Here is a 27774-nt window from a genome sequence, read left to right as displayed (position 1 = left end):
TTTGGACAATATATGTAGTTTAATAGTTTAATTGTTGCAACTCTAAGTACTTTATATTTGTTGTTAGATTTATTAATTTGTCTGTTTGTTAGTTTGGAAGGAGCATGACTTAGACTCTGTTTGGTGACCTGTGACATCACTGGAATGTAAATTGTGTTGATCAGAGTTTTGATTAAATGTTTGGGCCTCAGAAGATTTTCAGATTTCAAACTGGGCCATGGCATTCTTAGATTTGGGAATGGCTGTACTAAAATATCCACTTCTTCAGTTTGAATAATAGTTCTTTCACTGTGACTTTATTTTTGCATTTGCCAAACTGTGGAAAGTATTCTAATTGCTGGTGCTGGAGCTTTTAAAAGGCAGAAACAAAGTGAGAGGACAAACTTTTAACTAAATTCTAAAAAATAACTTTTACTTAAAATTTAATTAGTAAAGGTTAGCACATTTTCGATTATATGCTGATAATAAGTAAAGTACAAAATGAGCCCAGCTAATGACTTAATGTTCAAAAATAAATGGCACTTAATTATGCAGTTTTCATTGTTTATATTCATTTAACAGGGCAGCACGGTGGTGCAGTGGTTAACACTGTGGCCTCACAGCAAGAAGGTTCTGAGTTTGAATTGCTGGGGAGTTTGTGGCTGGGGCAGAACCTTTCTGTGTGGAGTCTGCATGTTCTCCTCATGTCCACATGGGTTCTCTTCAGGTACTACAGCTTCCTCCAACAGTCCAAAGACATGCAGCATAATAGGTTAATTGATGACTCTGAATTGTCCGCAGGTGTGAATGTGAGTGTGAGTGGTTGTCTGTCTCTATGTGTCAGCCCTGAGATGAACAGGTGACTTATCCAGGGTGGACCCTCTTGCCCACTGTCAGCTGGGATAGGCTACAGCCCACCCCAAAGTGGGGTAGCTCTGTCAAAGTATGAAGTCTCACAAAGGAAGTACTAGAGTTTACTTTTGATGCTTCAGAAATGGCAAGATATATGCTTAAAGGCTAACTTTGGTGTTTTTTCGAACCTGGACTGTATTTTCCCATGTTTTTGTGTCAGCTTTATACCTAGTGAGGTCATCTCTCTGTCACAGACAAATTTCCAGTATCGGAGTCAAACCTTGCTGGAGTTGACGTGAGCTCCTGCTGTTCCGATCGTCTGGTGTAAGGTGGTCCTGAAAGTCTTTTCCCTGTCTTGATGGTCTGATAAAATCTTCTTGGGTCATGCCAATAGTGAAGTTCAAAGACGTCTTCCTCTCCTGAGCTGTGTTCCGGCAGTCAGTGTGTGTGTGACAGGAGGACGCAGCTCGCTGCTGGAGAGAAGTCCAGTTAAAATGAAACTTTTCAGAACTTTTTTTGTACATAAACATTTCAAAGTGTGGGTGCGTTTCTATCATTCGTTATCTCGGGATTAGGGTTCTGTAGCTTCTCTCTTGCTCTTTCAGTACACGCCATTTGTACTGGGAATTCAGAATTTCCAAGTCCCAGTCGGAAATTTCAACTGGAACGCCCCCTGGAATCGGATTTTGGACTCGGAAAGTTGGGACCTCACCATCTCTGACCTCAAAATCCAAGATGGCTGCTTCACGCATAAAGAGAAAGTGAAGGCTGTAGTATATACTATACTTTATCAGCACTTTATCTTTATTTTGTCTCGTTAAATTAGTCGTACAGTTGGACAGTCCACATTCCTTTCTGTGGACATGTTGCAACAGTGTTTGTATGTGCAAAATACTGCAAAATACGTTCTTATCAAGGTATCGCTAACAATGGCTAACCACTTCCAGAAGACTAAAGTAAAACAAAAGCCTTTCTGATGGCGTCCATCTTGATTTCTGACTTGTTTACTGGAACCCTGCCAACTTGGGGATGACATCATTCCCAGCTTCAACTTCTGTTCTTACATCAAGTCATAGGAGTGCCATATAAATGAATACATCTGTATAGAACAATGTGGAAATTTTGATCTTGTAAATGTGTAAGTAGTTCATTTGATCTTTGCCTTCCCGTTGTAGATTTTTTTTTTCTTAAACTTCAAATGAATGATGGCCCTGTTGTGAGTCTGTGATGATTTGGTTATAGATCTCTGTCTACCTTTAATATAGCAGCTGATCTCAAAAACAGCAACACTACCATACAAAAAACACACATGCCCAAGTTCATGTTTACCTCTTTTTCAAAAATTAAAAAAGACGAATGATTTGAAAACCTAGACTGAGATGATGATAGAAGAGATTTTGTAATTACTAGGATCAAATTGATGATGCACTGTTTGATTGTTTGTTTAGGAGGAAATATGTAAAAACATCAAACAATACATTATCATAGGTAAGTGAAAATTCAGAATCAATATATTGGGAAATAAATGTACAGACATGTCCCCCAAAAATACAGGTGGAGATAAGAACAAAATAACCTAGTCATAGTCTTGTAAATAGTGACCTTGCAAGATCCCCAGTCTTTGCTAAATCTTTAAAGATTAAACTGTCTTTAGATGTGAGAGGGTGTCAGACTGAAGTCTTTTAGAAGTCTTTTCAAAGTCTTTTAGTGTCTGGGAGGCAGAAATGACTAATGGGAACAACAAAGTTCGAAACTGATGGAGATCACTGCTACCAGCATAAATACTATATTACATTATTCACAGTGTATTCTTCACTTCACAATCAAAAAGTCGCAAAAACAAGAAGAAGGAGTAGATCGAGAGGTGAAAGGAAACAGAATGTCAGCAGAGTTGAATGAGATCATGTCGCCTTTCCGCAGACGCTCCTGGGTAGATGATGACTTCCATGAGATCACAGGAACGCTGAAGACTGTCTATGATCATCCTCCGCTTACATCAAAGGTATCTCTCTCTCACACACACACACACTGTATTCTTTGCACGTACCATCATTCAAACTCACGTCACTTTATTGAGCTGTTGCTTTAGAAGTCAACTGCTGTGAGACTTCCTCCAAAATGACTTACAGCTACATGAGCTCAGTCAATAATAACACACCATCACTGCTCCTGTTGCACACTCACACACTTGTGGCTCTACTGAAATGTTACCTCTTGTTTGTGGAGCAATGGAATTAAATAATACAGAATGTGCAGAAAATGATATTTTAGAAGAAACAGACATTTTTCGGCTGGACCGGAGAGGCCAGCCCAGTTGGTTGCTGGGTAGCTGAGTAAGTAAGTCAGTGAGTGAGGAAGCTACACCATTGGTCTGTCACTTCGTCACTCTTCTCCGTCAGTCCCCTGTGCTTTGGATTTATGCTTCATTGTGGACTTTGAATTTGCTTGATGTATTTATGTGTTCCACTTTTGCCTTGTTTGGATTTGTTTGCCTTGCTGGTTTCATCTTTTGGTTTGACCGGCCAGTCTAGTTTGTAAGTCTGTGGAACATCCTTTGTTATTAAAGTACATTTTGAACTCTCTCTGCTTTGCCCTGTCTGCAGTTTTGGGTCCATCAACTTGTTTTATTTTGACACACACTGTGATAGCTGGAGTTTCACAGGAAAACAGCACTGCAGAATCTCCCAGACAATTAAGGTAAATGGTGACCAGTTTTCAAATGGAAAAAATACAACCAAAACAAAAAAAAAACGCAGAACAAAACATAAAATGCCTCCATACTGCTCGTCTGGTGTAATCAAAGTCTTCTAAAGCCTCGACACGCTAAGCTGACTTGAAAGGCATCATTTCCACCATGTTTTTAGCCTGAATCTTCACTGTAGATCCTTAGCTTGGAGTCACATTCATGTGCGCGTGCACACCATCTTAACTGGGTGTGTGTGGTGTGATGGTGTGCATGTGCAATTGAATGGCATGCTGGGGCTTTAGGAGACTTGGATTACACCAGACAAGCAGTATGGAGGCATTTTATGTGTTTTTCAGTTGCTTTTTCCATTCCATTTTTATCATGAGTGGCAAACAGTCTTACAGCATGTTACTGCAATCTACTGTGTCGGAGTGTGAAGAGCTTGGAAACCAGAGGTGTGTACAGTTGCATAATGACTTGGCTCTCTAGCCTGACATTCAAGATTTTCATTTCCAGTGGCTGCTTCACCGTAACTACTGTACATCTGACAGTAAGGAACTTAAACATGTTAAAAAGAATTACACATCATTTCATTGTTTTTAAAACTCTGTCATTTACCTTGATCACCATTTATCATTGTATTATATATATATATATATATATATATTATTAGGCTACAATTATAACGTGTTCTTTTAATACACATGCTCGAATGAAAAAATACAAAATGCTTTCAACTTTGCAGGCTCATACCTTTCGCCTTGTATAAACTGCATAATGTACATTTGTTGATTCAGGTGTATCTTAACCATGTCATGTGATCTGCTGCTTCAGCTCACATAAAGAACAAATATCACTGGGACCACTGCAGAAAATTACAGATGAACAAGGAATTCACTTAATAAACATGACCACTGATTATCTGTGTAACAATCTGGCCACAGTTTAGCATACTGACTACTCACAGTCCAGCCATATACTTGGTTTCATTTAGTCTTATTTGTAGTGGACTGTAAAAGCAAAAAAAAAAAATTTGAAAAATCTCAAACTTTCAAGGCAACAGACTACAATAGATTTTCAAGTTTTGAGCCCAGCTCAAATCCTTGAGTTTAGAAAAAGTATTACTGGCTGATCTTTTGATGAGATATTTTATGTTTCTTCTTTAGATAAACTTAAATCTTTGAATTTTATCCAAAGAAGAAAAGTAAATGATCTCAACTAAACATTATCAACCAGCAAAACATTTTAAAGCTTATTTCAAAACATAAGAGTTTGAGTTGGGTTCAGACCTCAAAATCTATTGCTATCTGTGGCCTTGAATTTTAAAGTTATCTAAACTATTTTTTGCCCAAAGAAAACAAGAACTGTTATTGGACTTCAGGAGACTGAAATATAATGACCACCACTCCATCAGTATCACCAGTGAGAGGGTGGAAGCTGTTCAGAGCTTCAAATACTTCTGAGTCCACACCAGCCAGGATCTGTCACGGTCCATCAACACAACAGCGATAGAAGGTCTTCAGAGGCTTCACTTCCTGAGGTGCCTGAAGAACTTCCACAACAGCTGCTGGTCAACTTTTACATGTGTGCCATGGAGTCCATCATTAGATACTGGATGACAGTGTGGTACTCTGGCTGCACCGCTGAGAACAGAGAACAGGAAGGCCCTCCAGCCCATCATCAAAACAGCTCAGAGGATCATCAGCTCAGCGCTACTAGGCATTTTACAGAACCCGCTGCAGCCATCAACATCTGCAGAGACCTGACCCAGCCCAGCCCCAGCATCTTCACCCCTCTGCTGACTGGCAAGCACTGACTATTTATTCAGCATAAGTGCAATATCTGTTCTATATAATATTACACAAGTACAATATCTGTTCTCTGTGTTATATCCCTCAAGTGCAATAATCTGGACCATACAATATTTCTTGAATTCTCCAATACTGCACTTCTGGCTCCACTTGCTCTCAACACCAGACATTTCCACCCTCTGTATTTATTTTATGTCTGTCTGTCTTGCTCTCAGTGTTTATATTTTGCTCTCAGCACCAGTTATTCTTACTCTGTGTGTATAGTGTTATATTGTTATCTATTTTTATATCTTACTTTATATCTACATTGTCTACCCTCTATTATATGTCTATATATTTTTGTATAGTCTTTTCTCTGAAATAGGCATTTATAGGCCTGCTACAAATTACATGTGATTGTACTTGAACAGTGAAACAATGTACAAGCAGTTAAAAAACTACTATCAGTTGAAGTGTACGCTGTATTTAGAATATTTTCACTACTTTACTTTCCTGTCAGACAGCCTTTTCTGACAGGAGACTGCCGTTATTTATCAGCCAGTTATTGCTCTCTCCAAACCAACCAGACTCCGTTGACAAAAACATTTTTATTTCACATAACACAGGAGTTGCTGTCTACTGCTGCCTCCATTGGTTAGTTTGTGTTATTGTGTGATTTTGAGGTTGCAAAAGGTTAGTCTGGATTCACAGAAGTAACCCAATAACACAAACAAACAAAGTGATAGAAGCAGAACCTCCTGTGTTCTGCGATGTAAAAGTGCTGGTTTTGCCTAAGAAATCTGGTTGAGCAAGAGAGTGATATTTGACTCATATAATGGCAATTTTCCATCGGAAAACACTGTCTGACAGCAAGGTAAATTCATGAAAGTATTCTAAATATTGCATACACTGATACTGATCTTTTTTCAGATGGACCTTTTTTAAATGGCTAAAGTACATTTTACTGTTGACCCCATCCACAGCAGTACATTGCTTAGCTTTCATGCTAACTTTTTCAAACTGGAGACGTGTTAACTGTCACCTCCTGTAGGTACACTCTTTGCTGTTTGGTGGTTCCTGGTAGAACCTTTTATAAATTCTCCACTTGGATCACTTTCAGAAAGTTATACCTAGAACCCCACATAAAGGGCAATCTATGAAAGGTTTCTCTCTAAACCTCGTATGAGAGATTCTGTAGAGAACATTTCTATGGTGTAATGGTTCCACCCAGAACCCTCTCTGGGGTTCTGTTCAGAACCTTTCCACCTGCTGAGTGCTAACAATAAAACACTCAGGGGACTCTATCAAGAACATTTTCATATTCCAAGGGTTTTATCTACAACCCAACCAGGTGGGTCTCCCGAGAACCTTTTTATATTCTGCGGGTTTTATCTAGAGCCCACCCAGGGGGTTTTCTCTAGAACCCAACCAGGGGGCTCTGGGTAATGGCATAAAGAACCCTTGATGAACACTTACAGAGTTCTTCAAGGATTTCTTCCAAAAAGGGTTTTTTTGGATGAAAAGAGTTTTTAATGGAACCCTTCATCTTACAAAGAACCCTTGACAAGCCCTCTCTTCAAAAAAGGGTTCTCCAGAAGCAAATAGTTCTAGGTAGAACCTCATACATTCAGGAAGAACCCTTTTGGAACCCTTATTTCTATGAGAGTAATACACTGATTATGGAAAGTACTTGAAAATCAGAACTATCCCTTTAAAATGCTCATATATGTGCTTATAACTACATGAAAGTGTGTTATAAAGCATATTAAAAGCTGAGGTGTGTTTGTGTGTGAGTGTACATACAAGCAATCTATAGTACATCAGTTTTGGTTGTGATTTCTTCGTGGAGATAGGGGGCTAAGAACATCTGGTATAGGTACACACACAGAGACACACACACACCGCTGCCCCACTGGCTGAGTGTAGAAGGGTGTGTTTGTTAGAGATAAGATTTTCTCTGATGTCCTGATTTTTCTTATTCCTGAGCCAAATCGCCCCCCTGCTCACCACCTCACAACATCCCCACCTCCTCGTGTGCACAACCTCACCTGATCAGCAAGGGCACAAATTTAATGTTTCCAATGGCCCAAATAAAAGATTTTTGTGCTACATAAGCAGCCATGTGTCAAGGGAGAAAAACAATACCTACAGTCGCTGCTATGGGGCTTATTTAATTATATCAAATCCTTTTTGTTGGAAAACCATAAATAAAAGAACAAGCTCATCATCTTGGGTTTACTAACTCTGCTTAATTATTCACCCAGCATTAATTAGGCAATCAGCTGGCAGTGTATTTAGCCCACCAGAGCCCATAAAATATGAATAGACGGCACTTGTCTGTATGTTGTGTTCACATGTCTACACTGTGTTAGACTGTATTTCAGGGGGTAGTTGTAGCACAGTTTCCACAGGTTCCAAAGAAAATAGGCAGTACACTACAATCTGAAACTAGGCTGAGACTGTAGCATCTGATTTCACTTTTCTGTATCATAACTCTCTGTCAGTTAAACACAGTGTTGAGGATGATTCTGCTCATGATCTAAGCTGTTTTATCCTGCAATGGTAACATTTCCTAGATTGGAGCTTAATGTTAATGTAATTGTGTAAATGAAAAAGGTGTGAATGTTGTCACAGCTCTGTCTGTAAGGTTGGTAATTGTGTATTCACATCAATGTGTTAAAGCAACTAGAAACATTTACACAGTAAGACTGTAATTTACCACAGCATCCCTGTATGGTGGTAATATATCACCAGGGTTGGGAAGGTTACTTTAAAATTTCATTCTGATACAGTTACTAATTTTTTTTTTTTTTTTTAAATGTAATCAGTAATCTAATCCAAGCATTACAATATTTTTTGGGGGGGCTTTTGCCTTTATGAACCAGCAACTGCTGCAGAGGACCAACAGCCTCAGTCCATGGGGCGAACGCTCTACCAACTGAGGTATGGGAGCATCCCCACATATTACAATATTAAAGTTGCATAACTAACCTGGCTCTATGTAACTAATGTAACTAACAGCTAACATCAGTGGTTGTTCCATGTAAGTAACGTTAGTGGTTGTTCTATGTAGCTAAAGCTGGCGGTGGGTCTGTGTAGCTATCACTTGTCTGTCTAGATAATATTAGCAGTTGTTCTGTGTAGCTAAATTTGACATTTGTGTAGGTAACATTAGCAGTAAGTCTGTGTTGCTTTAGTTGTCAGTTGGTCTGTGTAGCTATTGGTTTTTCTGTGTAGCTGACATTCGTGGTTGGTCTGTGTAGATAATGTCAGCAGTTGTTCTGTGTAGGTAACATTAGGAAGCAGCTTTTAGACCATGCAAGCCCTTCCACATCCTGATCAGGCTGACACAGCCAAAATTCCCTTACTTTGCAAGCTAGCTGGATTCATGAAATCATGTGAGAACCCATCTTGCAGGCAAGTTATGTTTGTGTCTGCACCAAAATTGGTGCAGCCAATCAGCATTCTAGGATGGACTACTGGCAGCTACAGGCATGGTTTTAGGTGTGATGACAGCAAGAGGTGTCCTTGGAAGCGTCTCGTCATGAACAAACAATGGCGGCTCCTGAAGAGGTTAGCGTAGATATTGTGATAACATCAGTTATATCAGAACCGGAGAGTATTTCTTCAGTTAAAGAAGAGCACTTGGTTGAAGTTAGCCCACATAAGATGTGATAGACAATAGGGTTGGGCGATTGGGTGAATATATCGTCTATCGACGATGGGCTGGTTCCATCGCTGGCTGCTTTTTTGGTCCAATATTTGGGGCAATTTGCTAATGTAATGATCTACAGAGTGACAGCCACTGCTCTGCATTGCACTCTCATCCAGTGGCACAGTACACACCTACTCATGGGCCATGAGTGCGTAGAGCTGGGTGTGGAGTGAGAGATAAACAGCCTGCAGAATTAGACTTTTTCCACTCTTTTCACGCAGTGAATTAAGGATTTGCTTTGATTATACCAGAGTTAGTGATTGTTGAGTGCAGACTAACAAAGATGGTTTTGGTGATTTTTACGTGTTTTTCTGTCAAGTTTGAATGAAGTGAATTTTCTGAGGATTTAACGAGCCAATTAAGGTCGTCTTAGTTAGGTAAAAGAGAGAAACTTGAATTCAGAAGGTGTACGGTTGTATTTCTCCTTTTAAAAAGGAAAATAAATGTGAGAATATTTAATTTCTTGACACTTTGTAAGTGTATTTTGTTTATTGGACATAGTGAACGTATGCAGGGTGCGTAACGTACTGAATTTGCTGCTTGTGCACATCCCCTAGCTGAGACCCGAGAGGGCGGGAGGTGGTGGGATGTGGGGTGACGATATTGCCAGTTGATGAGCTGACAATGGTCGTTTGAAGAATTTCAACATATCGCCCAACTCTAATAGACAGGTGGTTCATCCACTCACCTGCCAAGTGTTTTCTGAAAGTGCTTGCGCTGTTCTAGAGTTTGTAAGGAAGGCTGGGTGGACAGATCCCACTTTGCCTGTTCTCACCACCCCAGAAAATTCAGCTTGCTGACTTATTCAGCTTTGGCTTTAATTAGAGTTTTTGAATGGAATGAAATAACGGCACTTTCACAGTCAACATATCTGCTTTAGCCCAGAATTAACAATCATAGAAAGATCTTTCTATTAACAACATTTAAACAGGCAACATATAACAACACATTATCTATAATATGTTGTTCTGACTTTGGTGTGTTCATGTGCTTTTAGGTCGTAAAATGGAGACAACATGGAAGCTACTATGACGAGAAGTTGCTAGTGTAATGTAGGGTTAATGCTAATAAATAACATTTCTAGTTAATCTAGGTCATTCTACATGGACAGCAACTTACGGTTCCAACTTAATACTATATTACAGATTTCAAAAATGATATGCAATATGTGAATTAATAAAAAAGTATTAACCAAACATTTACTTTCATCAACCATATGTCTGCATATAACCTCAACAACAACTTGAAACCTTGTGCAACAAACTTCTCTCCAACTTTGCAACTTGTTGCGACTTGGAGGGGGCGTACACTTGAATTGTCCCAGTAGGGAAATCATTTTTCCCATCACTATGACACCACATGAATGCACTACACAACCATCTGAAATTATTTTGACCCTCTTAGGTGTCCTGAGTCTGACCCCAAGGGGGGAACCGCTGTCCAAAAGTAATGACAATACAACAATTCTTATTGTCAATTGATTAATGAAATGACTTCTGACTATAATATTACTTTCTTGCCATATTCTGTCAATAAATCCCTGTTAATTTGACACAACGGACCTTTAACATTTATTTACATTCTCCATTCATACTCCTGGCTTCCGGATGGGAACTCCTCTTCATTTCTAGCCATTGAAAAAGTCCTGAGGAAACTGCGGGTTTAAAAAAGCCTTTATGGCGCCGCCAGTCCGCCATATTGGCTCAAAGCCTATAGGCCTCAAAGGAGAATCTTGGGTAACGGCTTGGCGCCAAAATGGAGGACAGCGGGGCAGTTTCATAACCTCCGTGTGGGAGGAGCTTAGTTTTCTGGAAGCTCCGCGGAGCTGCACATCCAGGCACACGGGCGACAGTGGTGGGAAAAACACACAAACCAGCGGCTGGAAAGTGTTGCTGAGCGGAGGAGGAAGAGACAGAGAGTGGAGCTTCTCAACCGTACGTTAAAGACTTGAACCTGCCCGTCAGTTACACGACAGGAAGACTGTGTGTGTGTGTGCATCACTGAAAATACGAAAGTGTACCCCGTGGCCGCTCGGGAAGTCACTGTAACCCACCTGGACCAGTGCTGTAACCCGAGCTGATGTCCAGTGCTCACCGGGTCTGCTCAGGCATTTCTCCCCAGTGAGCACGGCATTAAAAGCGGCAGTAACAGTCGGAGCTGTTGACCGGAGGGAGCAGACACAGCGACGGAGGAGTTTACTATCATGTTTGTTTGACAACCACGTATGGTTTGCCTTTTGAGACGGGAGGACGATACCGGGAAGCGGTGGGTAAGGCGGGGCCGAACCGGTGGACTCCCAAACTGGATTATTGAGCTCCCCCTGTGCCGAATCACCCACAGCGACGCAGCGGTTTTTTGGGGGGGCGGGGGGCCGACGAAGGAGGCAACAACTGGAATTTAGAAACGTTTCTTTGAAACTCTTTACCGACTGCCCTGCTGCTGCTGACGGTACGAGCGGCGCTTCGTCAGTTCTTTCTGTCAAACGGTCAGCTGCTCGTGGCCTTCGTTTCCCACATTTAGGAGCATATTAAACAGACTTGGGACGCATATTTTGGGGATATTTTTTTCCCCAGCCGGGGTCGGACTATGGCGGACGACGACATTCTCTTTGAAGATGTGTACGAGCTCTGCGAGGTCATTGGCAAGTAAGTGTTGCATTGCTGCTTTATTTCACTGTTTTTAGGGTTAACGTTGGTCACTGGGGCGTTCCAATTAGCTCCTCATAATATCCCGAGGGGATGGCACGCACGCTCGCCTCCACAGCGTGCTAATATTTGTGTAGGAACTAATGGTGAGCCCGTGGTCATCAGAACTGAATGCACAGTGCACAGTTTATGCTATTTTGGTTACACTATATTATTTAACACAGACTCAGGCCTATCCCACAACAATTTCGTATATGGTGTATCCTGCACAGCATGCACGTCATGGACGTAATAATAGTTTTATTGCTTTATTCTCTCCAACGTGAAGATAACATCTCATTTAACTGTGGCAGCGTTCACCTCCTGCTCTTCCTGCGCTGATTGTGTGTTACAGTTGCCCACATATACAGCACTTTGGCATGAAAGCGTGTGCTTTGACCTAGTGGCAGTTGGCAACTTGCTGCAGAGATTAAAGGGCAGGGCACCAGACCGTCATGAGTCATGCACGCCGCACATCTGGTCATCGTTAGTGACTGAAGCTCTCATCCAGGCCACTTTAAGTAATATTTCACTGCAAGGGTAAGACGATAGCAGCAGTGCACGTTTTTGGGGTTGTTTTTGCACAGAGAAGTCCCAGCGTCTCAGCTGGGGCTGTGTGCAGTCATCTCGCATCTCTTGCGGAATAAGAGCCTACATCAGGGGGCACTCAACTTGTTTTGCCCGGGAACCACTTGTGTGAAATGACAGAAGGCCAGGAGCCAGTGACTAAATAAACACACTATACATGAAAAAAAAAACCAGAATCTTAATTTGATTTTTTATTTAAATGTTCATGGTAACTTACTTTAGAGCTGCAGCAATTAATTGTTGAGTCAATTATTGATTGATTGTTAAATTAATCATCAACTATTTTGATACTAGATTTCAGCTTCAGCTCAGCTTCTTAAATGCAGCCCTAACCCCTAACTGGTTAACTAAATCACTGTAACTTGGAGCAAGAATTGATATACTGCATTTAATAACTGCAGCTGTATTGTAGTTGTAAATTCTTTGGTAACATTTGAAAGAGTTAATAGAACATTAAACAGCTGGAACCTCCTCTATCATGAAATCCCTGAAATGTTGGAATGATTCATTAACATAAAACATACACTCTGCTCAGTCAGAAAGGTCAACACACAAAGATCTGCCTTCTCTGTTATTAACAGCTTCATTTAACCCATCACACAACACAGACTTGTATATCAGTCCCACCTTCCTGAGAATAAACAGTGTGAATCAATTTATTTTCACTGAATGTTTGGAGGGCCAATTTGTAACCTGTCAGGGGCCAGATTTGGCCCATGGGCTGCAAGTTGGGTATCACTGGTTGTGTTTTATAATCACCATCCCTTGCCTGGGGGGCACTGTTGCAGAATGCCAGTAGGGCATGGGCCAGTTAATAAACAAACATTAATAATATTTAATAGGGATGTAACACATACATGCCAACTCTCCAGATTTTCCCAGAACACTCCTGTTTTTCTTTGCCCTCTCCATATTTCCTCCTGGGATCACAATTCTCCTGTATTTCATCAGATTTCTGACAAATCTTGACACTTTTTTCTTTTCACTAGTACAATATATTTCGGACACTGTATAGTGTGTGTCAGTTCTATACAGTTCTAAAAGTATACTGTTTCCTCCCGGACGACAGTACAGCTACACCAAAACACACTTCCTAATAAGAAAGGAAAGTTTTCAAGGAAAGGGGCATGAATTTTGTTAAATCTTCTGCATCAGTTTTCTTTTAGGAGTAAGTAAAAAAAAAATAATGAAATAAAACTGATGAATATGCATTTATTCCAGAGATTTACCAAAGTCATTGTGAGACATGAAAATGATTCTGTATTCCTAAGAATTAAAGGAAAAATAATGATCTTTCAGTTAATGTTGTACTTTTGTGGTTTTATGTATTACTATTATCTTTTTAATCTTTAGAAGTCATCAGGAATGCAGAAAACAAGTCTATGAAAGTCAGATTCTTTTGATATCAAAATTCTCCCTATTTTGAGTTCTCGAGGTTGGCAAGTATGATGCAATGACACATCGATATAGACCATTATAACAGTTCTGTGTTCAGTGATCAAATATGATCAGCGCTTTTAAGCTCTTCTAGTGTGTGTAGGCTAATATGCAACTTTCCAAGTAACAGCCAAGGGGCATTATTGAACATTTACTAATTTGTACAAACAAATAAAAAGTCCCAGTGTGAATTAATGTATTTTCTTTGTTAATGAGAAAATTGTCCGCAGGCCTCCCACACTCTAGTGTGGGCCAGATCTGCCCATCATTGACCCCATAATTAAGTTAAAAGGTATAATGCAGCATTTATCAAGCATGCATTGCCTCCTATGTGGATATTATATCTGTAATAAAAACAAACATAAAATGCTATTTTGAATAATAAGACCACTCTTCATTCCCTTCAGGATAAGAGTTTTTGTTGCAGAATATGACAGGTGAATTATACTGTGTTTGCTACAATTACCTCCCTTCTGTAATGCTGCTGAAGAGTTTAGGGAAGTAACAAATCTCAGTATATCATTAGCATTTATCCAAAGAATTTTAATCAGAATGTTGTGACAGTCTTAGTACGTGAAAGTAGATATGGCTGAATGTTCCCATGCTCCTCCTGGGATGACTAATGACTAAAACCGGTTAAAAATGGCAGTAATTTTGCAGTGACCCAGCCTCTCCAGTTGTACCCATTCAGCTTTGTTCTGCTTATTGGCTGCTGTACCTGCACCACGCCTGGGACTTTCCAACTTGATATTGCACAGCTTCATAAAGGAACAGTGGAACGCTGGAAGAGAGGCAGCAAACGCCGAGGGAGACAGTCACTTTGTTTTGATATTCAGCCGAGACAGACAGTCGAATGAGTGGAGAAGATCTGTTTGAGGGAAAACTGTTTCTGCTTTGACCGATGCATGAATAAGTGACTGTGTCATCCAAACCGCCGCTCTTGAATGAAGCACTTCATTGGGCGTACAAACAGAAGCTCCATGTGAATCAGGAGCTTGGCAGGCCTGACAGACGCAGTCAGTCATAGCAGGCCGACTGGTTATGGGACTTCTGCGGTGTCACAGAGATGGTTGACTGTTTGACAGGGTGATAAGACCTGCGCCGCACAGCACATGTTTAGGCAAGCCTGAAAATTGTGTGTACACTTTTTATCTCACAGAGTCACAAGCGGTTTCTTTCTCTCTCACTCAAACACACACAAGCATATAACTAAAGAAGCCTGTGACTTTGTGTATAATGTAAAAATCTAATAATCACAGTTTTAAATGTATTCAACCTGTCGTCCTTTGGGACAGGAGGGACACTTTAAAGTCAAATGCTTTGAGTCAGCCAAACACAAACTTGGTCGTAGGTTTTTGAATCTCAGCCTTACTCATTGCTTTCGACAGATTGTCTGTGATGTTCAGTTTGCAGAAGAAGAGAGCGGTCTTTTATCAGCCGACCCGCTGTTCTCTGTGTGGAGAGCTGCTGCAGCCACAGCTTCTTTTTAAGAAGGCGCTGAAGCACCAATTGTGGTTTTTGATCCTGAAAGAGACTGGATTAACCGGAGGGAAGCCCAACCAAACGACAACGCTGCAGTCAGGAAAGGCATTACCTTAAAAGCCCAGCGCCCTGGATCTTGCGTTGGCGGGAGTGTGTGTGTGTGTGTTCTGCAGGTTTAGACCAGCATACTCATAGATGCATGCTGGGATGATAATGCTTATCTTTTGATTCAGCACTGATAAATAGCAATGGCTTTACTGACAAACAAATGCAGATGAAGGGTTTGGATATTAATACAAGTTGTACTCAGTACTCAATTATGATTTTAATTGTAACACTGTAGATTACATTGTGTAAGTATAGTAGAACTGCTACAATTAATTGTCATCTGTCTATCATGTCTAACATGGGCTAACTTCAACCAATTAGATCTCTTCTGTGGATGCTTCTCGTTGTCATCACACCTAAAGCCATGGCTGTAACCACCAGTAGTCCGTCTTAGGACACTGATTGGCTGCACCACTTTTGGTGCAGACAAGATGGCAAGATGGAATCTCACGTGATTGTGTGAATCCACCTGCCTCAGACGATAAAGTGCTATAAGAATTAAAAATAATGTTTATTATAGTATGTTTCTGTATATATTGCAGTATACTGTAGGTCATCCTACAGCTGTGGATAACAGTGACTCTGTGTGTCCCCTGGATCCAGTTGGATTTATGTAGGTGTGCAGGCCTATGAAGAACAGGACCCACCCTATAATTGCGTCCATATGTATGCACATGCATAATTTGACCGTGTATGAACAGACTTTAGCCCTGTGCTTGTATTTTTAGAGCACCGACCTTGGACATAAGCCTGTCTGTCACCCACATGCACGTGCGTGTGTTGTGTACATCTGCGTGGCTGTCAGATTGATCCCGCCCGCTGTGCTATTGTGTCCTGAGGCACCAAAACAAAGAGGATGGGGGCAAGGGTGGGGAGAAAGTGAATAGAGATGTTGGGACCAAGAAGACGAGGAGAGTAAATATGGGACAGATGATGAGAGAGAAAGAGAGGGTTGGATATGGGACGAGTGAGGGAGCAGGAGAGGTCAGGGTCACAGTGGAGGGAAGCAGTCCATTAGTTTGACTCACACATTAAGAGACATCCCATGCCTCCGGCCATGCTCTTTTCTAGTTCATCCTCGGAAAAAAGTTGTGCGCGCATGTATGCCTGTGTTTCTCACAGCAGGGGACACAACACAGCACTTTGCATAAAGAAATGGCCTGCAGGAGCAGATGTTGCATTGCCTTTTGTTCTTCTAAATCCACGCAGCTAAACCAGTGCTCCTCAAACTGTTTCTGTCAATGCACCCCTTTGAAATATTTGTTTGGCCAGTACTCCCTGACCAGTGCCACCAAAACATTCCATGGGCTCCACAGGTTCCATGGGTTCAATTCCAGCATGCAGTCCTTGCATGTCTTGCATGTCTGCGTGTCCTCCCCCCACTCTATCCCTCTATTTCCTGTCTACCTAGAACTGTCCTATCAGATAAAGGCTAAAAAGCCCAAAAAATAATCTATAAGACAGCACTGTGTCCACTCATTGATGTAAATCCCATCAAGACATTCTTCCTGATAGAGTTGGGCAATATTTTAAAATATTCCATTGGTGATATATCCGTCCCACCTCCTCCCGTCCACTCGGTGAATTCACCATGCTATATACCGACATTCAATCAACAAAATGAACCCACAGATTGTCAAGAAATTAAACATTCTCAGGCCTATTTCCCTTTTAAACAGAAAAATACAACTGTACACCTTCTGAATTCAGGTTTCTTAGTTTTACTGAGCTGAGACAAGCTTAATTGGCTCAATAACTCTTCATAAAACAAACTTCATTCAAAGACGAAAAACTCACCAAAACTGTCTGTGTTAGTTTGCCTACCCTTCCAATAATCGCCAGCTCTGGTTTGGTCGAAATAAATCCTTAATTCACAACGTGAAAAGAATGCAAAGAGTCTGGCTCTGTAGGCTGTTTACCTCTCATGCAGAGCAGTGTCTGTCACTTAGCAAAATAAAATGACAAATATTGCTCCAAAAAAAGAGGCGATGGATTCAGCTCATTGTCTATAGGTGATATATTTGTCCAATCGGCCAACCCTTCTTCCTGATTACTGATTGTATTTTGCTGGCACTGTTTTTGCCTTCATTTCACTTCTTTCTCGACGTTTTCAGCTCTGTTACTGCTATGTTTCAACCACAAAGCCACCCTCTTGATTTTTGTCCCTTTGGCTCCCTGCTCATAGTGAACATGATTAACTTGTCACTTTTTTCTTTTGTAAGGTTTTATGGCAGTTTTCAACAAATGGGAATATTAAATTAGAGCTGCAACAATTAATTAATTATTAAATTAAATGCCACCTATTCTGATAATTGATTATTCGGTTTGAGTAATTTTTTAAAGAAAAAATTCTCTGATTTCAGCTGTTAAATGTGAATATTTTCTGCATTCTTTACTTCTTTATTACAGTAAACTAAGTATCTTTGGGTTGTGAGCAACACAAGACATTTGAGGACATCACCTTGGACTTTGGGAAACAGGGATCAACATTTTCAACATGTCACCTGACTTTTTAGGACCCAAACAACTAATCGATTAATCAAGTAAATAATGGATGGATACATCAACCATGAAAATGGCTGTTAGTTGCAGTCCTATATTGAATGCAAAGTGTGGTTTAGTCTAACTTGATTAATATTTCAATTGGATGTAATATAGTATAATTATTTTAGGACATTTTTCAAAGGTAGAATCAGTCGTATTTGTCCGAGCAGTTTGTAAACCCACCAGGAAGATGTCAGGTCATCAAATACAGTAATCGCAAATAATAAGAGCAAAGAGCAATAATATAATAAGGAAATACAGACAGAAGGCAGGATCTCTGCAGACAAAGGCACCACCACACACTTCTAGTGGGTCATAATTATGTTCATATGAAAGGAAAGGAAAATGTTGCATATTGTGCCTGATGTCGTGGTTGTATCATCACAATGCAGGCTATGCAGTGTTAACAACATTACAGTCACAGGCCATTGAGAGGTTATGCAGCGAACCATAGCGCCTGTCGTCTCCTCTGTTAATGGAGCCAAAACGGGAGTTAATATTACCCAGCTGAATAGATCGGTGTCCTCCCACTCTGTCCTGAGTATTTGGACTCGCTGTGGATTTAACAATGGATATTGTCCTATAACATACATTGCTGTAGAGCTGATCTGCTCCACTGTGAATAAAATGAATTACCCTCCATTTGCATACCTCATGGCCTAGCAGGACACTCGGGGGTGCTGTACAAAGCCTGAATGTCATTATAACTCTCGGCCCAAGGAGGTGTGTGCTAACGTGTGTATGTGGCGCATGTGTCAGTTCTTGCGATTGTGTGGTCCAGTGTGTCTCCTTCCAAGAGATGACAGGGAATATAAGCCCGAGGCCTAGCTCGATCTCCTGCGCATGTGTCCCATTCACCTCACGGAGTGCACTGACATCACCCTGTAATCCACTGGGAGTGAAATAACTACTAGTTCACTGTTCCACTGCTGCCTTTTTCAGCTTTCTGTGGATGAAATTCTGATAATAATGAGGAAGCTTTGTAAGTGTGTGTCTCCCTCATCGTTTTCTATCCCTCAGGAAGAGTGAAGTGTTTTTGTTTTGTTTTTTTGCCAAGGTGCAACCCGACTGTTTAGTTAATTATGTACTTTAAAGGCTCTATAAAGCTTTTGTGTATTTATATATACGTGTAGGCGTTTGCACATGTTCGCTTTTGATAAATAATAAAACGTGTGAAACACCGTCCTATATGAGGACAGGCAGCTTCATCACAGGAGCCATGTCTCTGACGGAGTTGTTTTGTTAAATTGTCATGAGAGAGGCTTGCTAATGCTGAGCATGTGTAGTGAGCATGCTCACTGTGCACTGATGAATTGGCCAGAAATGCAGTCCTAATAACCCACTCAGGCCATGGCCTCACCACACCCTGGTCAGTAGGTTAAACACTGTTTGTTTTCATCATAAGAGCTGTTTTAAAGGCAGTTTACTCAGCACTGAACTTAATGGAATTGTGTTTACTATAGCGGCTCTTCTCCTACAAAAAAAAATCTTACATGGGGGTCGATTCGAATAATAGCATCTGCCAAGTGGTGGCATTTTCTGTGCTGTGATGTCCCCTTTTCAGAGATTTCTGCTAGGGTTGGGTTCCGTCCACATTCTAACTGACACAGTATTAGAGATGCACCAATCGACCGGCCAGAGACCAGCTGGTTTTCAGCGTGACCGGCCAATCAGCGTGACATCCGTCCCGTCATTGTCACACATGTTCTGCACGATGGTCACGTCATGCCCGCAGCAGACAAACTGACCATGATATCAACACAGCGCTGATAACAGCTACACACACTCTGACACATGCTTGCTTGAAGATGGTGTCAGCGTGATTCCAAGAACAGGATAAAGAGAAGACAAACAGTCTACAACGAGACAGAGCAGCTGACAATGTCACAAAACAGCCGTAAACTTTGTAGCTCTTCATGCTAATGTTAGCCAGCAGCAGACTGCTGTTCACAGAGGGACAGTTAAAATCTCACCTCCTGTTCTGGCTGAAGAATAAACAACCTGTGTTGATGTGTCTCCTCAAACATTTTCTCATCCAGACACGTTTAACTTCTGCATCTGTTTTTCTCACGGCAAAGTTTTACTGCAGCAAACTGTTGCACCGTGTCTGTCTCCGGTTTGTTTACATCTGCTTCCACAGGCGATCATGTGAAATCGTGTCCCGAGTCATCACATTCAGCTGATTCATAATCTTAATGGGTTAGGGTTAGGGTTAGAAAATTTAAATAGTATTTAATGAATATTTAATAGTCAGTGTCTTATTATGGACATCTAATTTAATTTTTACAAGAAAAGTTACAAAAATGTTTGTGAATGCTGTCAGTTACAGTTCTTAGAAAGACTGAAAATCAGAATTGGCCAAAATCGGAATCGGCAGGTCAGACCCTTATAAAAACCGGAAATTGGAATCGGCTAAGAAAATTGCAATTGGTGCATCTCTACACAGTATTGATGCTGGTACCTGGAAATTGGTACGGGTACCCAACAGTACCCTTTTTGGTACTTTACTTGCTATGTAATAACAAAAACATAATTTAAAATGTCAAAAATAAGTCCAAACGTCTCAATTTCAACTGTGTTGTTATTTTTGATTATTTTGTTATTTATTTAGAGCATTTTACACAGCACATGAAATAAAATCCCACACTCTCTCATCTCAAACCTGTCTCTACAACCTGCAGTCTTTCAGTCAGTCACCAGGACAACGGTGTAGTTTGTCACAGAGGAAACACACGTGATTTCCTTCCTATAGTGATGTTTTCGTTATTAGCACCGCTGTGCTTCATACTGAGTGCACGAATATTGGTTTTGGACATATTAATAAATCTTGCACACTGTTGTGATGTGCTAAATTTCATGGTGGTAAGGAGTGCTGGTTGCAGCCAGTGGCTGAGTGTTGGCTAACACTACTAAAAATACTTAGACAACCAAGAGAGTTATCACAGTTATCTGCAACAACAACTTATGTAGCAAGCTAATTAATCTCCTGAAGATGTGGATGAAATTGTCGATGCCTCAACTGAAGTTTGGTCGTGTGTGGAGAGTTAAGTTACACTGTTAATGCGCTGGTTACAGGCGTGCTAACATTGGGTAACGCTGCTGTTGGAATCTTGGCTTTAAGGCTATGAAAACAGCGCATTCTGTAGCTTCAGATGAACTGTGTTTTGTGTGTGTTTAGTTGTGTTGGTCTTGCCAGTTTTGCATTTCACATTACATATACTGTAGTGAATGTTGTTTGTATTGAGTTTTGAAAAGTTTAACCACACTTGCAACCACTCTAAGCTTGCTATCGTCCTGACTCCCTCACTCACAAGCTTCTGCTGTTCTCTCTGACACCACCGACTCTCTCTTCTTCTTACTCTCACCCAGATGCTCTCCCATGTATCCCAATTTGGCACAGATTGATTTTTTGTGAATTGGAAATTGGTAGTACTAATGTAATGTTGTCAGTATTATTGTACTGAGTTCAGTATCCAACTCTATGTGGTACTGGCACTATTCTTTTGTTTATTTTTGCAAATTACTTAACTTTTGATAAATGAAGAAATTGTGGTGCAGTAACGCTAAGTGTAAAGTTATCTATGGATCTCACCTCACTGCACAGCAAGTAAGTTAATGGTCTGAGCAAGCTAGCTGCTGGTTGCTAGTCAGTTACAGTGTTGTCAAGCAAATGAATTCCTAAAGCTTGACCATTTCTTTTTCACACGTTGCTATAGGGTTACCTTCAGGGCATGTCTATGAAGAAAATCTATAAACAGTAGCAACACACACAAACACATGACAAGGATCAGAGAGCAGAATCAGCTGGCTTCTGTAGCAAAACAAAGCTAATGCAGTGTATGCTGGAGTATAAATTTCCACATAAAAGCAAAAAAACAAAAAAAACAAAAACAGTTTCCATCATCAGACCTGCTACTATGAGGCTTAACATTCAGTAAGTACAGTTTTTCTTGACTGTGTCGTAGGGGTGTGCGATATGACGATATTAGATCGTGAAGGATTAGAACGTGTAGACGATCTGCCAAAGTGAGGACATCGTATGGATCATTCAGGGGTCCCTAACAGGCGGACCCACACGCTGTCCTATACGGACCCGGACCTATAGCCAATAAACTATTAAGAGATTTTAAATTTTGACGGGACGCTTCTATTTTAACTGGCGCAACTTTTCTAGTCTTTCCGGCGCTGGTTTATCTGATCAGGAAACGCACAGACCAACTGCAGAGAAGCTGCGTGTGGAGGAGACTGTTGTTAATGACGGAGTTTATTACAACAGTCGAAACTAACGTGATGGTTAATGACATCGACATCAACCAGATGCTCTTATAAAATTAAACAATTGTCTATACGTAAAACAGGAGAGTCTGTGTTTCTCTGTGAGAAACTTTCAGACCTTCTCACAGCAGAGTGAACAGGTGAGGGAGGAGAGGAGGACAGACTGATCACTAATCAATCACTGATACCGTCGTCCTCTCGGACTGATTAAAAAACATAAAAATGTCATAGTTGGTGACAAACCAAACCTGGATGTCCACACAAATAAAGTCTTTGTGTGAAACACTGCAGAGTGTAACACCGTGCTGTTTAAAGACAGTCTGCTGTCATTAGTTTGACATAGACAGAGGGTTGTGTCTAGAAGGGAACCCTAGACCTGCGAAAGATTGCAGAAGTTTGATTATTTTAGTAGAAATAACAGACACAAATCTCGCGAGAGTTGTACAAATAAAGAGTTACCTTCTAGACACGAGCGAAAAAGGTGCGCAGCTCCAAAAATAGAAAATCATGTCATGGTGCCGATGTTTTTAATGTGGCGGGCCGCTATAAATAAAACTATTCACTGATCCACAGAGAGTCACTGAAACACTGATCACTGACCTGCTGTGATGAAAAAAATACTCAGATTCTTTACTTAGGTATTTTTACATTGTGGTATTAGTGTTTTTACTTAATTACAATTTAAAAACCTTGCATGTTATTGTTTCCTTTTTTGAAAAATCAACATTTTTATTGCTGTTGTTGTACTTTAATGGTATTCTTGTTGGTATTTTTGGATTACTAAATACAAACCTGCAAACTCATAAGAGGAGAAGAAGGTGTCATGTTGGTAAACCAGTCCCCTGTTGGGGGTCTGGGAGCGTCTGTCCTGCTCCAGAAGAAACATGTTGTGATTTTAACATGTTAACAAAACATTCTGGTGACTGTTTCAGTGAAAAGAGTTAGTAACATCTTCTGTTTGTGATTTTTGCAGACATTACTACCTTTGTGCTTGAAAAAAAAGTAGAAAGTAAAGTAAAAACAGTAAATGTAAATCTAAATACATAGCATAATACATCATATAAATACATGTAAGATCGTGATAAAATCGAAATCGTGATTTTCTAATAAAAAAAATCGTGATATGATATTTTGCCATATCGCCCACCCCTACTGTGTCGCAACATTACATATGTCCAATGTCGGCCCAACCTGTGGGAGTAGCCAGAGTAGCTTAATTAGCTTCACATGCTAATGCCAAATTCAACATTTTAACCCATTAAATAAATATTAGAACAACATAAAACACTGCAAAACTTACATCCTCTGAGTTTGAAGACAGGGCACGGACAGCCAGTATCGACCCATCCTTAAGCTTGAACTGTTACTTGCCCTCATATTTCTTGACAAATTTTTTGAACATTGATTCATTCATATAACACAGATTGACGTGTAAAACAAAAAGGAAAAAAGAAAGCAGTATGAACTTTGCACTTGTTGCAGTTGCTTGCCATCCCCTGCGGATGGCTTGTCAATAGCTCGGTATTTCAGAAGCGTGGTTATTATGACGGCCCTGATAGTGGTTGTGAACTCAAGGGTATACACACGTGGTGTTTAGGCATTCGCCTGCTTTGTATGTGTGTGTGTACAAGCAGCTTGTGTTATGATCTTAACCTCTCTGTTGAGGCTTGGAGGAGAAAATCTGCTGAAAGGCTGGTTTTGGCATGCACAATTACACATAGACGATGTAGCAGAGAGATCTCACACTCAGCCACTAAAATATTTATCCACCCTCATCAAGCTGGAGAAAACACCCCGAGCAGACCAGCTCTCTGTGTGCAGCAAGAAGTAAAATGGCTACAGTTGGTGGATTGTTGTGGCCCTTAGAGGTACACGCTCTGCTCAAGTCAAACAATAGCTACCTGCTGAAGTACCCTGCAGTTTGTTTACGTTCATGGTTGGTGTGGATTTTGGAGGAGCTTCCAGGTGCAGTCCTGGAGAAGCCTGACACGCCTGGAGTGATTGGTATATCTATGTACTAAAAGGTAGATGTGTATAAGATGCTGGTGTTTTTATAGACTATAGCTTCTGCAATACTGTCTTCCTGTGAAACTCCAGCAGTGTTTTGTGGACTAAAAATCCAAACCCGAACTTTAATCTGCATGAGGGGGAATAGATAGTGAATGAATTTTCATTTTTGGGTGAACTATCCCTTTAACATATTGCCCAATTTAACCATTACAAACATCTGCGCCTTCTACAAGATTAATGATTACTTACCACACACGTACTCATTCGGTGAACATTCTTTGTTAATTTGAACTCTAATTATTGTGAAACAAGCAAACAATAACAGTTACAGGCCAGAATAGAAATTTCAAAGGACACTGTGGCTTTAATGTTGTCAGAGAAGCGAGTATTTCAACTTGGCATGTTTCCTTAATATCTGATGATGTATCATGGTCATTTTATGATTCATTACAGTAAATATTACATATTTCTCCTTTCAGTCCTTTATTTTCTTAAGATTGCAGTGAGAGGCTACCTGAACACTGTGGGGTGAAGGACTCGTCTCAGTCAGTCAGACGGTTTCTGTCTTGTTCATTAATCAACACAATCGACACCTGGTTAGTTCAACTCTTATTCCTGGAGCACTGCAGTCTGGCTGAGCAACCGTCTCAAGGTCCGCTGCACTTAATCTTACCCCCACGCTTCCTTTAACCACATTATGGAGTGTATTTCTGTCATCTATACGCGTCGTATTTTACAGTCCAGCCAATTTTTGCAGGGACGTACCTTTAATTTAATTTGTTCTTTGAGCATTTCTGTTGTATCATGTACTCAGCCATTAAGTTACTTAACATATTTAAGAACCTTTTACAGGGTTCTAGTTTTTAACTGTATCAGATGGAAACAAGAAGTCAACTGACAACAACTTCTCTGCTGACTCAAGTAGTTTAGGCATTAGCTTACATTAGCTAGCTACACGTGTGGAATCTCCTAGTGAGTCATCATTTCAGCTGACAAAATCCACGGTCATCAGCTAGAAATGAGAAGCTGCTTTTGTTCACTTCTCTATGGATTCGAAGACTTAGGGTATTAAAAATTACTGCCAGAAACCGGCTACTGTTAACACTGTAAACTACATACATTGCAGTGCAAGAATGTAAGTTTGACAGACATGGTAACATAACAGTAAGTAAGGAGGGCGTGGCTTAGCAAAAGGTCAGTTGTGAGGGTCACAGGGCGTACCAAACCAAGATAGGCACATACCAATCTGAATGTCCTGTACAGAACAGTTTGGGGTGAATACACATACTGTTACCCCCCAAGCAGTGGGTATCTGGCCACTGTCTGCAGCCTCTCCATCAAACACACAAGATATTCATAGAGGCTGCCATTCACCGGTTGATTAAAAAACAAGTATAGATGTGCTTTTTTCACCTCCAAAGGCTGTTGAGTATGCAAGGAAGCATTGCAGGGAGAGCAGAGTAATCAGAGCTGTTATCCAGGGGCCTCTTCTTACTCTCTTCATTTCCACTTCATGTTCGCATAGAGAGAGAAGACGACGCATATTTGCCACCTGACCTTTTTGCTAGTACAGTAATCAATCATGTTATCCAGATGATGATGAGGAGAGGCCTATTCAGTACAGTCTGTCTCCAGATTGGCTAAGGAGGCTAACTATTTCAGTTATCGATCCAGTATCAGCTTCTTCCAGGACACTGACCAGCACAGCCTCGTCACAAGTAACTTTGCTGTGGGCTCGTTCCTCTGGTATGGCTGGAATTTGGTGTGACAATCTTTCGGGTTTTTTTTCAGACTGGGGCTGTTGGAGCACATTTCAAGTGACAGCACTCTCTCAGATAGCAAGCAATGTCTGGAAATGGTCTCCATCAGGAAACTGAACTGTCTACAGCTACTTAATTTGATTGGCTGTAAAAGCTTCAGAGAGTCTGCAAAATTTCCTCAGGAAATAGAAAAGTGGCTTAGTTTACAATCTCATCAAAAGAGAAAGATGACTGAGGTTAAATTCAAATGAGTAATTTTTGTTATTTATTAAAACAGTTGTGTAGTTTTCTTGGTTTTTGTAGCAACTAACAATTATGTACATAGTTTATAACAAGGCGCCCTCCCAAATAAACTATAAGGGAAACACTGCACCTTCTGAATCCAAGGTTTACAAGGTTTACTCTATTAAAATATATTTTCCAGCATAACTGAAAAGAAAAATCTCCCCTCAAAATATGGTTTTATTCCAGTTCTCAGGAATAAGTGATGAAATTGATTTGCTGGATTAATTATTTATCAGTATTGGGCCATTTATTTTTTGACCACTGACTAATAATTTGGACGGAAAAATGAAGAGGAGCAGGAGGCTGTCACAGTCAGTAGAGGGCCTAGGATGTCTAGCTGACTCCCTTGTCCCCCATACATTCCCTGAGCTGCACATAGAACCTAATAAAGAGCACTGAAGCTCAGCTGACACACACACAGACTCACACAGGGTTTATGTACCAGTTACTGTTTTATATGTGTGAGCATGTGTCTCTGAGTTAGGAGCAGAGGTTGTGGTCACAGCAGGTTACAATGTGATACACTGCTGCCATGAATGCATTATTTATGCATTATTTCCTGCCTTACTTCTTGTGTGTCTTACCGCTGCCCCACAAAGATGTCATGTGTGTATAATTAATTTTAATAGTAGGTCCGTAGCACACAGAAACATGTTTGGAGAGGTGATGATGATCTCTATGAAGTGTATATATATGTATGCCAGTAGCCCTGGCTTTTAAAGATCAGCATATACCTACAATAGATGGCAGTTGACACCCCAAGTTTGGAGAAGCAGCAGGAGTACTGGTGAAGGAAGTGATGTACTTCTGTGGCCCACCTAAAAAAAATCTGTCGACTTAAGTGTTCGCTTAATGTAGAATATGTATACAGCTTCACCTTGCTGTCAGGCAGCCTTTTTTGATGGGAAAAAACATTACATAAGCCAGATGTCACTCTCTTTAAGCCAACCAGACTCCATTGGCAAACATGGGAGTTACTGGTCTACCACTGCCTTGATTGATTTGTTCATTTGTCTTATTATGTGACTTCTGTATTTTGAAAGGTTAGTTGGGATTTACTAAAGTCACACAATAACACAGCAACTCCTGTATTCTGCAAGATAAAATTACTGTTTTTGCAAAAGGAGTCTGGTTGAGATAGAGATATTTGGCTTATGTAATGGTGATTACTTGTCAGAAATGGCTGTCTGATGGTGAGGTAAAGCAGTGAAAATATTCTAAATAGAGTGTACGCCTAAACTGATATTAATATATAAATTTTTCTTTTTAGATGGATCCATTTTTTAAGAAGCAGAATACATTATGCTCCTGACCCTGCTCACAGCAGTACATTGCTTACAGTAGTTTCCATGCTGGTCCTCCTTTCTGCTTCTCCAGGTGTGAAAAACATCTACTGTAGGTAATACACTAACTATCAATAAGTACCTTATAGAACCCCACTTCAAATAATCTGAACTATCTCTTTAAGGATAAGATAATATCAAAATATCATGTCTTTTTTTGGCGAGTGGTGGTTTTTGGTTTGTCTGAGTCAGGGATTAAGTTGCCAAAAGTCGCTGATGCAGCCAATGACATTTTA

The 27774-nt window shown here is 40.5% G+C and overlaps 1 protein-coding gene across 6 annotated transcripts in view; it reads left to right on the top strand.

Annotated features, from left to right (window-relative positions):
- Positions 1–10836: 10836 nt before the first annotated feature.
- caska (calcium/calmodulin-dependent serine protein kinase a) overlaps positions 10837–27774 on the top strand; it is a 226006-nt gene continuing 209068 nt past the window's right edge. For 3 of the 6 annotated variants that reach the window (XM_084724347.1, XM_084724345.1, XM_084724348.1), the window contains exon 1: positions 10840–11667. In XM_084724347.1, coding sequence (XP_084580473.1) covers positions 11609–11667 — 59 coding nt within the window. In that variant the 5' untranslated portion in view covers positions 10840–11608. Of the gene's footprint in view, positions 11668–27774 lie in introns of all 6 variants that reach the window. The other 3 variants (XM_084724346.1, XM_084724343.1, XM_084724344.1) reach the window with 2 other exon arrangements.

Source organism: Lutjanus erythropterus, chromosome 8 (genome assembly GCF_056507025.1).
Source record: "Lutjanus erythropterus isolate fLutEry1 chromosome 8, fLutEry1.hap2, whole genome shotgun sequence".
NCBI lineage: Eukaryota > Metazoa > Chordata > Actinopteri > Lutjaniformes > Lutjanidae > Lutjanus > Lutjanus erythropterus.
Note: the sequence above shows the minus strand (reverse complement) of the source record. Positions and strands in the feature narration are given on the sequence as shown.